This window comes from Centruroides sculpturatus, unplaced genomic scaffold, assembly GCF_000671375.1.
Source record: "Centruroides sculpturatus isolate CEXI.00-Female unplaced genomic scaffold, Cexi_2.0 scaffold78, whole genome shotgun sequence".
Taxonomy (NCBI): Eukaryota; Metazoa; Arthropoda; class Arachnida; order Scorpiones; family Buthidae; genus Centruroides; species Centruroides sculpturatus.
In genome coordinates this window covers 387,744-400,740 of record NW_019384629.1, presented here as the reverse complement: position 1 = coordinate 400,740, position 12,997 = coordinate 387,744, and the positions used below count along the sequence as shown (strand labels likewise).

Genomic DNA, 12,997 nt, shown 5'->3' with positions numbered 1-12,997 from the left:
AGGGCCGAAAGAGTAAAAAAAAAAAAAAACAAACAAAAGAAAACAGTATTTATATTTTCTTCAATTGTGCCAAAAATAAATATAAAATATATAAAAAAGTAAATTTTAAAATTATGTATAAAAATTAATGTCAACATTTAGTTATTATATAAAAATAAATTAGTTGATTATTACTAATATTTCGATACATTCAAATTCCATAATTTAATTTCAACGTGTATCGACAGATGGCGGGAACGAGTAAGTGTTTTTTTCAGCTTTAGGGTTAAGAGGACCGTTGGAAGTTATCGTTTATGATCCGTGACGATAAATGTTGAATTTATCGGATTAATTTTTAACAGAGATGAGTTCAAAAGTGCAGTATAAAAGTGGGGACCTGGTCTTTGCCAAAGTGCGAGGATATCCACCTTGGCCTGCAAGGGTAAGTTTTGTGGAAAGGGTGAGAAACCACCAAAATTTGACAAGGACGTTAACCCTAAATATAGGCTTAAACAATTTTCGATTTAATAGTAAAATATTATTTTTCTTAATATTCAACGGTTTTCTACTTAAATTAGTAAATTTGATTATTATTTTTTAAATATGAACGCGAGAATATTGCAGTTTACATAGTTTAATTATCTATCAAGTGTTTTTGATTTTAAATGTGAGTTGCAATCATCAGTTAAACGTAACGTTCATTTTTTAAACCGTGAATAATCTAAACTCGAAAGAGTAATTGTATGTGATTTACATATTAATAGATCCAAAAAAATATCCACTGTTTATCACAATATCTAGGCCTAAATTTGAAAATGTGTAATTTTGTATATTAAGCATTTGTTTTGGGTTATGTTAATAAATGTGTAACCAGTGATCACATTTGGCCTGACTTTAGTTTGTTAACGTTTTTGTAAAAGTCCATCTTTAACAGAGCATAACTATTATTTTAAAATGTTTTTCATATGCTTGTTTTTTATTAAGTAAAATGTAGTGATAGATACTCTGGTTCAAAAACACAAGTTTCTTTTCCTGTAATGTCAATGTTTGCTGCATTCGGCAGACTCGATGGTTCTGGAGCTGTTGAGTATTTTTCTGCCGAATGCCCTCTGCAGTTGTCTCCATTTCGAAACATGTTTGGTGTTTTGATGTCGCATTTGGTAGCATCTTTCGTTTATGCTACCTATTGCTAGCTGCAACTGACCAATGATGACTGATTCATATTTTGATGTGTACGTTGTTCGTCGTTCGGAAGATGTAACTACGTAATGGCTACCAATTGAAACATCCTTGCTCGGTTGCAGCTGTTGAGTCTGCTGAATGCAGCCATTGTATAACATTATTATAATTGCAGTTTTATATAGAGATGGGTGAATATCACATTTCTTAAATTCAAATATTAACCTAATCTCGAATATTTCAAATACTCAAATATCTTAAATACGTAGTATACATAGCTTACAGGTAAATGCAGTATAATTACCTTATATAACTTATGTAGTTAATAATTTCATAAACCATTATTTAACTTGTTTTATTTATTTAAATACATTAATTGATGATGTAAAAAAAAAGTAAAAAAAAATTTGCTAAATTCTAAGGAAAAACTTCAAACTTTATTTTGAAAAAAATATTTTAGTTAATATAAAAATTAATGAAATGGCCAATTATATAATTTATAATATAATTTATTTATTGTTCTTGGCCATTTCATTAATTTTTTGTAAAATACTTTTATTGCGATTGTGCCGTCAGCTTGAAATTGTTTTTGAAATGTTTTTACATAATGAGGTGGATGATAAGCCTGAAATAAAAGGTTGACTCTGTCTATAAAGACTATTTTGTTCCTGAAGTTTGAAAGGAGACAGTATGTTAAGACTTTTGCTGTTTCTTCCAAATTGTGAATATGTTACATTTTTATTTTCACTTTGAGCCTTCATTTTAGGTACTGTTATCTTAATAATTCCTTCAAATTGTTTATAATGAAATTTATTACATTACATACACTTTAAAGCAACAATGAAAGGAATTGTGATCTATAATGAACACATTGCCAAGTGTGCATTTGAAAACCAAAATATTGTTTTATTAAAAACAACATTGGCACTGATACAAAAACTGTATACAGTGGACCTCACTTAACGAACATAATTTGTTCCAGAATCTTACTTGTAATGTGAAACAGTTTTTCCCATAGAAATTACAGTAGACCCCCTATAATGCGGATTCGTATATCGCAGCGAAAAAATTGCAATCATATTTGTATAAAGACACTAAAAGAGACTCGTAAAATGCGGTAAAACGTCATCACTGACTCGTGTCGTGACAGGATTGGTCAAATCTGGACCAATAGTGGACGAGCAGCTAAACTACTTGCACGCTACGGAGAGTTTAGGCGGGTAAGTTGAGTTTACTATCGTCTGTACAGTATATAGGCCTAAATTAAGTACTGTAAGTCTAATACAGTACTGTAATTTTATACATTTCTTATTCAACGGTCATAAAAATTATTTCTATTAACGATGTCTCCAAAGTTCAATGAATTTTTCGCAGAAAAATAACTTATCAGAAAATGCGGCTGCCATTTGGTGCGTTGCTCCGCGATGAAACAAGCTTAAGCAATGGCATCGTTGAACGGTGCACACTCGGTAAGTAATCCTACAATTTTTTGTTTATAGTATAGTTTATACAGATTATTCCCAAAAAATTATACATGTTTTGGAAATGTTGAGTGAAATTAGTCTAGAATCGATTAATTTTATGCAAGAAAACCTTTCAAACAGCAGTAGTCCGTAAACTGCACATGTGCCAGGCTCATGTATTTGAGGATTTCTACAATGCGAAATTCTTATAAAGCGGAATGTATCTATCGCATTATAGGGGGTCGACTGTAATTCTAAAATATGATAATGTGTTCCATGCCAAGAAAATACTCAAATATTTTATATATAATGCTTATTCAAAGAAAATTACACAATATACATTGTTAAGGAGTGTGAATCATCTTCATCTTTTCTTCTAGTGCAGAATGAACCAACCTGGAATGGAAATTTGATTTGCAGAAAACAAAAAAATCACAGATAATTGAGAGGTTGCAGCTGAAGTTTTCATAGCAAAAATGTGAACATCGGAAGTTCAGTGCCGCCATCCTATAAGCCTAGAAGTTTGACAATGGTGTTTGGAATATCAGTGGAATCATGCTTGACATTCCAAATGCCATTGTCAAACTTTTAGGCTTATGGGATGGCGGCACTGAACTTCTGACATTCACGTTTTTGTGATGAAAATTTTGACCGCAACCTCTCTCTTATGTCTGATGAAGACACCAAACGATATGCCAAATTCTTGGGCTATGTAAAGGCTATAATTAAATATTAGAAATTAATTAATTTGACTAGAGGTAGGCAGTTATACTGCCATATCATATTAAATTTAATAATTGTCTAAATTAAAAATTAATTATTTATATTTTAAAAATTTAATTTGGAATTGGTCATTAAATTTAGTAAGAGATGGCATGTTTATTACATAATAGGCTATTGTCAATGTTTATATGTAATGTGTGTGAACACAAGTTTGGAAAAATGCATGATCACGAGTGACAGTAAAATGTTACGAGTACTAAACACAGACTGAGTGCTAAACACAGTGAGCAGAACGAGTGCTAAACATAGACTGATGGAGCATGCACACAATCCGAGATTTTCTCTCTCCTTGTCACTCATTATGTGAAACATCGCTTATTAAGCGAGTCAATGTTTTATAATTTGTTTTGCTCCTTATTCAAAGTGCTCATTAAGAGAGGTTCCACTGTATAATGAAAATTTTTGACACTACTATTACAGCTTTTGGTGTCAGAATGATTACTTGACATTCCTGATATCAACTTTCCATAGCAAAATAATTATGAATGTAAAATGTAGTCATTGAATAAAGGTTTCATACTGTATTGCGTTTTGTGTATATCTAAGATAAAACAGTAATTATTTGAAAACGATTGATCTACACATGCTTGACAGAAGTTTCTGAACCTGTAAGGTTTGCAGGTATGTTTTTGGAGATATCACTGGCTTTTCTGTGTGCTTTTTAAATGGTTATGTTAGTTCACTTGTCTACAATGTGTTTGTGTGTGGAAGGCCGTAAGATGAAAAACATCGCATATGAATTCTCTATAGTAGAGAAATAAATCTAAAGATAAATTTGAAAATAATTCTTTAAATATATTTCAAATTATTATTCAGAGGAAGTTGGCAAGGATTTAATTTTTCCAACAACATCTTTAAATAGTATCTGTAAAAAATGCTCTAATCTAGACTAATTACATATTTTCAACAAATGAGAACACTTTTATCAATGATCATGCAAATTGTATCGGGTTTTACACCAAATACTAAGAAAGCAGCAAAGGCATTTCCACATGCATCCCAATCGACTCTATTTGGTTGTTGCTGTACTCTCAGAAAGTTCGGAGATGTCAGTATTAATATGATAATACAATCTTTTTACGAATACTTTGACTTCAGAGAGATTTTACCCTAATTTATAGAATTGAATATACAAATACATTTTGTGTCATAATAAGAGAAAATCCAATTATCATTGCTATGCAGAATTTGTATATAATCCATATCAGATCTGATGGAAAAATAATTGCAGGATTTTCGATATAATTTGGTGGTAACATGAAATAATAATTACAGTTTTGTAGAATATGGGCAAAACATGTCATGTGAAAATCCTCTAGTTTTCCATTTTATATAATAGTTGTTCTATCACTAACTCGGTTCTAACTAGCTTGGTAAATAAATGATTCATAATTTAATAAAACTATAATAATGAAATCAAAACTTATTAATTTTTTTTTTCAAAATTCGAATATGTATCCAATAAAGGACAAATATGCAGTAGTACCTTCTATTTCCAACAATTGTAATTTTGAATGTTAGAGGTGGGTAGTTCTGGTCAAACCACTTTGGACTCAAAAGTATTAGAAACAGTTCCAGAACTACCAACACATTCTTCATTTTGTAGTTTTATGAATGCAGCTTTTAAACCTTTCTATCTGGATTTGAACATAAAATTAATTGACAATGTTCCACGATTTTTAAGGAATAATGAAATTAGTTTTGAGTATTTTAAATTTATGGAGATATTTTAAAAATTTATGCTTTTATTAGAGTTCTTAATTATATGTTTTTATTGGTAAACTAGCAGACATGCAGCATTGCCCAGCCAAAAAGTAAGAAGGATAAGTATTAAAATGAAAACTATATTACAAGCTATGTTATTTTAGGCTACTGTTATCATCATGAAGGATCAAGGAGATCAAATCAGAAGGAGAGTGGGGTGATCAGATTTCATGGAAGTCTATATTTTCCTTGGAGTTAATAAGGAGGATGAAATCGGGAAGCAGGGGTATCCATGTTTTACGGTAGTTTATATTTCCCTTAGAGTCCCAGAGGATAAATATAAAAAGGTTTGGTACAGATTGGGCAAAAGGTTTAGGACTTGATAAGGGGGATAAAATCAGAGGGGAGCAAATATTCTAATTTCTATATACTGTATATAAAACCAATGAGAAACTGTTGAATCCAACAGCAATTCCACCAGAAAATGATTCTGTAGAACTGTCTAGTCCAACAGACTAAGGAGTTCATCGGAAGAGTTTCACACACAAATCAATTCCAACAGTTCCAATCTCAGAAGAGGAACTGGATTTTTCCCACCTCTAGTTTAAAGTTTGAACATTTTATTAATATAGTCTATTATAATTTAAATAAGTTCAATCTTGTGTTATTTAAAAAATTAAATTTTTGTAAAAAAAATTAAAATGACATACATAATGATGAGCATGTCCCAAGCAGACTTTTGCAAAATGTAACTTTTTTGACTGAAGGAGAAAAGAACAATAATTTTTATGCAAAATGATAAATATCAATAAAAATCTATATCTTGGGAACAAATGGACAAAACTCAATGAAATTTGATATGTAGGTCCAGAAAAAAATTAGCAGATGTTGACGATACTCATATTTTGTCTAGATGATGCATATATCTTTAGTTTTTTAATAAAATGTGAATTTGGATAGATAGAAAGTGTTCTAATTCCAGTATAGTAAGGTTCGCTTCATTAAGCTATCTGTTTTTTTCGCTTGCTTACTTGATGGCTTGCCTCTACTAAGCCTAATGATTTATCAACTGATGTTATAATTATAAACAATAAATCCACAACTACTCAATATCTTGAATAAATACCAAACAATCTGCTATATTATTGAGCAGTAATAGTTATAGCCTAATAATATGATAGATCATTTGAATGTTGTAATTAGTTTATATATTATTATTTTATTAATTTATAAACCCTAATTGGTTTAACACACATTGTAAAAAAAAATTTTCTTCTGCATTATTTGTTTCAAATGAATGAATATAAATTTGAAATTTATTATTCTGTTCTATTGCTTTATATGTTGTTTCAATTGGCATAGAAGTGACTATTCAATTTAGACCATCAGTTTAGCTTTTCAAACTTGCTTTTGTAATGCTGAATGATTTTCAAAAATTAATGAAAATTTATAATTAAGAAAATTGGAATAGTAAGGCTAGGAGTGTTTAAAATTAACATTTTTCTCTTTACAAAAAAGAATGAAAAATGCTTATCAGTGGTTCCCAAATAGGGGGTTGTGGTCCAAAATGGGGTTGCTGGTTCTTCTTTTGAGATCACATACTCTCCCTTTCATAAACATTATCATCATTTAATAATCTTTATAAATATTTAAAAGATTTCTAATAAAAAATACAAATTGAATGCAATAAATTTTGTATGAAATTGCAATATCAGCATTGACTAATATCAGTAAATAGCATCAGAAACTATAAAAAAATATTAATAAACAAATCAATACCCCAGCAAGTAACTTAATGAATCCAATAGCATTTTTGTTCCAGTTTAATAGATTATCTTCAGTTGTTGAACACAAAAAAAGAGCATTCAAAAATTTAAACTTCAAAGCATTTAAGATAAGGAATGTGGTATTCCAGTATGTAATGGATAAAACAGCCAAAAATAGATGTTAACATTAAAATAAGACATAATATAAAATAATCATATTTAATTAAGTTTGTATAATGATTTCTATACCTTGAATGTTTTAAATGTTAACTTTCTGTATGTTCCTTTTTTTTTGTGTTTTAGTGCCAAATTACTCTGTATTTAACAATTATTAGTAGCATTACCAAAGCCTGATTTAACTGGTAAATTGTTTAGTTTTAATTAAATTTAATTAAAACAAATGTTTTCAGCCTGATTGATAAGCCTTCATCAGGTTTTTTAAATATATTCTATTTTTGGAATAAAGTATTCTTTCACACAAATTACATTTTTTACATCATAAACAGGGTTTTTTTTTTTGATTATCCAATATAACAAAAAATTCTAACAGATACAAAATACATTTAAATATAAAAATACAGTAGAGTCCTGCTAGTCCAAACTGGGATTGAGCCCTGTTTGGATTAGCAGATTTTCAGATTACAGTAGTTGAATAATTAAAATAATGCAGAAGCAAGCAGTAAAACAGGTCCGGTTTATATTTGTTTTTAAGTACAATATAGATCTGCTGTTTTAATAGGCCATGTCAAACACTGATTAATTTTGTACAGTATTAATACAGTACTACAATAAAATACAAATTTTTTGTTGTGGAATTCTAAATCTTTTTGTACCATTAATACCATTTAAATTCAACTGGAAAATACAAAAAAAACATATATTTTGCAAGCTAAAAAATTTTCTCTCCCGACTGAAATATGTTTGGATTAGCAGTGTTTGGACTAGCGAACTCTACTGTAAACTAAAATAGACAACAATTAAGAATAAAAATAAAGTAACAAAAATAAATAAAATAACCTGACAGGCTACAACAATGCCATGATTGGATTATTTTGTTTATATTTGTTATTTTAGTTTATATTTAGTTTTATATTTAAATGTATTTTATTGGACTGCAATTTGAAAAAAATTGTAGGCCTATAAATTCCCAGTCATCAGTCCATCTGCCTGTCTTTCTTTAATCTCGAGAATGAAATTAGATGAAAGACAAGACCAGATATGACAATCTTAGGACAGGAAGCCCTGATCAAGTATATAAGAACTTCCGATGAAAGCTGGAAATCATGCTATTTCTATTAAAAAATTTTCCCCGAAAGATGTTAGATATATGAACAGCACGATTCTATTGTTAAAGGAAATGTATGATGTACAGCAGCAAGCTACTACTAATTTGAAGTGGAGAGCATACAATTTTTAATCATATTTTTATATGATTAAAAATTTCAGCTCGACATTCTGATGATGTCGCAATAAATAATTGTGTGTTTCTGTTATAATTGTTTGTTATATTTGATGATAAAAAATATGCAATTTATGTCAAAGAATACTTTATTCCAAAAATAGAAACTCTGATAAGCCTTCATCAAGTTTTTAAATAGTCAGGCCAAAAACATTTGTTTTAATTAAATTTAATTGCTGGAAAAGTGTGTAAGGTGTGTTTAGTGTCTTTATACTGTATATTATTGGATTCATTAAATTTATTTGGTGGAGTAATGATTTGTAGAAGTTGATTATGCTAGTAATAGCTGTCTTGCATTTCATATCAGAAAACTAGTGCAGATACCCTTAAAAGTTGCAGTTGCTGTTTTTTTCTTTAACAATTATAGTGAATTTACAAATATTAGATAATTTTGTTGTCATGAATTTTATCAGGCTACACCCTGATAAAATTCATGACAACAAAATTAAACTTAGTAGTTATGAAAAAGAGAACAGAAAACATTTTAAATTTACCTAAATGATGCAATTTTTATTATGTGAACCTTGTATGCTAAATATGTATACTTACACAACTTTCAGTAAATCATGTAGCTTTACAAATTAGTTTTGAAAGAGGATATAGCCTTCCAATTACAAAAATTTCTTACTTCTGCTCTAATTAATCATTTACTTAAATCTCTATAATTATCAGTGTATTAAATTTTTAATCAGTTGTGTCTTTGAATACTTAGTACAAGATAGTTACTAATTATTCTGTACAAGGCAAACTGGCAATATCTATGTTTTATTCTTGTTGTTTTCACAAATTGAATTTATTGCTTCTTCTCAAACTATTTTCAGAAACTCATTTAATTCTTGAAATTATTCAATTTTACCCCTGGTTTATTCGAACAAAACTAATATTAACAAAGACCTTGGGTCTGTATGTTTCCTTGTCACATGACCTTCATTGAAAAATTTCTGTAATTAAATACTTTTGTTAGATAGAGGTATTATTTTTCTTCAGAATTCTTTATTAACACTATATTTACATTATGTTAGTTGATATAATTCTTTGCATTAATTTAAAATTTGTAAAATTTCTACAAATTGGATACAATAAAACTAAAATTATTTTTTCCTGATATATATTTTCTCCAAGTAGATTTTTTGTCAGCTAAACTTTCATTTAATGAAAGAAGGCTATGCTGACCTTTAAAAACTCGAAGCCTCATATTCATTCTACTTTTCCTACTTATTAGTAAGAAAGTAGGAAATATCCTGCTTTTTAAGAAATTGTCCTACTTTTTATCTTTAAGTGATAAAAAGATCAATTTTTTTTCTAAATGAAACATATTGAAGGCATATTCTTGGCTCTGCTATTTCTTCCTATATTTGTATATTTAATGCATGGTCTTGTGAATAACTAAGATAAACTTATTTATTTTACATATAGGATAGGAAGTGTCATTGGACAATTGATTTCCTTCCCCAAATAAATGAATAAATAAAAATCCTTAAAAGCAATAACAAAAGAAATAAATATACATAAACTTTAAATTTTTTAAAGTTAAATGTTTTAAGTTATTAGCAAGGTCGAGGCTGAAGTTTTAAACACGAAAACGTATACGACGAACATTCACCGCTGCTTTCCTGTAAGCCTAGAAGTTTGACAATGGTGTTTGGATAGTTGAAATTTTGTAAATCAGTTTTGGCATTGTCATTCTGTCAATACATCTTCCCTATACACGTCTCACAATTTTTTTCTCGCTTGAACAGCATTTTTACCTTTTTGGTAATAAAAGAGCAAAATATGCCGAAAATGTTGCTTTCGATCTTCCATATTTGATGGGACACAAAAAATAAACAATTGCACAAAATCAAACAAAATTTTTTGCAAATAAGCCTTAAAATGCCAGCTGTCAAAATATATAATGATAGTACGGTTTAGAATGAAAATGGTGGGAAAAATACGACTAATCCATCTAGAGGTAAAAAAATGAACTTCTTTCCGAACAACCTAATAATATAAAATAACTACATTTATAATCATTGCTAAGTGATCTGTATTTTATTAATGTTTTTATAAATAACAAGAAACTATTTTCTGAGAACAAATGAGATGCAATGCAGTTTTTAATTGATGGATGTAGGATTAATTAAACCAATAAAAAAGGTGTGTGTGTCTTAATTTGTTTAAAATAGGTGCCAACTTATGATAGACTGTAGACCTATAATGACAGCATGAATTATACATGGTTCACAGAAATTATTGCAAAAATGCAAATAAACCTTTGTTCTCATGTATTGGACAACCTAGGTTTTTGAAGCAGTGAAAAATGAATAAAAACCTCGCCTGATATACGAGTAAATATGGTAAATAAATAAAATTGAGATAGAGTAGAACCCCAATTCATTTGAAGTAATGTGGAGTGATACTACCTCAGATGACTGCTAACTGATAAAACAGACTGCCACGACCATTTTGGATTCAAAATTACAAATATAAAGTATTTACATGGTAGCAAACTTTTTTATGCCTTAATGAATTTAATCATAAATAAAACATTGATCAAATATCAAAATAAAAAATAAAACATTTTTATGCAATATTTTATCAAATATCCTATTCTAAGTGGTGATTTCTGCTATTTTAAAAATTTGTCCTACTTATCCTAATTTTCCTCTAATAGAAGCACTGAAACTGTTTAAATGGAAGAAAAGCTTGTTGAACCATTCATTTTATGAATTTTTAATAAGCAAAGTCCATTTTTATTCAACAATGGATGATAATTAAATTTGTAAAATTATCAATTAATTGTATAAGTATAATTCTAAAAATTAAAATTTAGAAAAATTATTCTGAAATGTTGACTTTGTGTGGAGTGTGTATAATATGAGTAGAAATGTAAAGAATACACAAGTGCTATACGTCAATTTGTTTTGGGCTGCAAGTTGAAAGAATTGTAAAATTCCCACTGTTGTCCATCTGTCTTTCCTTAATCTCGAACGGTGTTAGATAAAAGATAAATGAAATTCAAGACCAAATATGAAAAGCTTACGGGCAGGAGACCCCAATTAACTATATACTAGTAGATACTATTTTTTGCCCAGTGTTGCCTGAGCAAAAAATAAGAACAACAAACATTAAAATGAAAATCATAGAGTTTGGTTATTTTAACCTATCATTGTCATGTTTTTTGCAATACTGGTATGGAATGGCATGATTTTAATTTCAAAACAATATCTCAAAAAATTTAAGCTACTAGCTGTTATTTCTGACTTTTTCTTGTTTATAAACTACCCCTTGATGTAATTTTATACCTGGTATTATTAATTGTAAATTTCAAAAATGTATGTGATAAAACTCATTTTAAGAACATTATCAGAATGCCCATAAACTGCTTGGAAGTATCTCTTTGTAAATAGCAAGTTTATAGATAAATTATTACAATTAATTTGGTTTATTTGGTTACAGCAATGCAAGACATGTGTGGTCTGTCTAGAGAGGAGGAGTTTTTATGGGAAACTGGCATCTATTTAGGTGTTATTAACTTGAAGAAAACCTGGAAAACTGCATGTGACTAGTCCATTGGCATTGTGCAAATCCACGACTAACTATCAGTGTAACAGTTTTGCCTTTGCACATGAGTGCTATGTGCTATTCATCAAAAGTAGTAATATTGTGCATTGCCTGGGTATAAATGACCATGAAGGTTCTTTGTGGGAATTGAATGTCTAAATTGAAATGGCACTTCTGAAGTTATTAGAGGTATCCTAGGAATAAATAATCAGCTGTAAGAAAGTAGACTTACTATATCATTACTGAGAGCTAAGAGACCGAAAGTCTTTTAGAATATATAGTCTTTGGAAAATGGAATACGGATTATGGAAAACTGTTATTACTGTTAAAGTTTATTATTATTATGGAAAACTATTATTACAACAATTGAAACAATCAATTTTATAGGAGATTATTTACATATTCTCTTTTATTATGTAATAGCTAATTATAGCTTAAGAAATGACTAAATCAAATAATTTTTACAACTTAGTTTACATTTTGTCTCCAAAAACAGAAATGTAATGCTATGTTGGTCACATCCGTTTTTGTATAAATTTTTTTAATTATCTATTTTAATTTATTTGCCAATAGATGGTGCTACATGTGATGCCAGTAAATCCAATGTAGACAGATATTCATCGATATATAGAAATCCAATCAATATTTTGGAGTGGTATATACATTATCTAAGTTAGAATGTACTTTAATGTAACTGCCTAGGACTGCATTGGTAAAACAGCCTAGGAGTGCATAGCAAACAAAAACATTCTCATTTATAGATATAGATGAACTTCTGATGCAAAATGGAAATCACATTATTTCACTTCAAAATTTTCCTCCAAAAGGAGTGAGTTAGATGACTGGCACGACTCCATTGTTAATAGAAAAGTATAATGTACAGGGGCAAGACACCACAGTACTAATTTGAGGTGGAGAACATATATTTTAAATTAAATAAATTAAAAATATGATTAAAAAATTTTTTTTGTTACTACAGTAGAGCCTCGAAAACTCGGCCTAATGTGGACCGAAGGGTGGCCGAGTTTGTGAAAATGCCGGGTTATCGGAAATGGGGTTAAAAAAGGATAAGAATGCGTGTTTCCTCAGAAAATATTGTACTGTACTTGTATGTATTGTTT

At 29.1% G+C, this 12,997-nt stretch overlaps 1 protein-coding gene across 3 annotated transcripts in view; it reads left to right on the top strand.

Annotated features, from left to right (window-relative positions):
* The first annotated feature begins 235 nt into the window (after positions 1 to 235).
* LOC111625696 (hepatoma-derived growth factor-related protein 3-like) overlaps positions 236 to 12,997 on the top strand; it is a 114,525-nt gene continuing 101,763 nt past the window's right edge. For 2 of the 3 annotated variants that reach the window (XM_023368909.1, XM_023368908.1), the window contains exon 1: positions 239 to 421. In XM_023368909.1, the coding sequence (XP_023224677.1) occupies positions 344 to 421 (78 nt within the window). In that variant the 5' untranslated portion in view covers positions 239 to 343. Of the gene's footprint in view, positions 422 to 12,997 lie in introns of all 3 variants that reach the window. The other variant, XM_023368907.1, reaches the window with a different exon arrangement.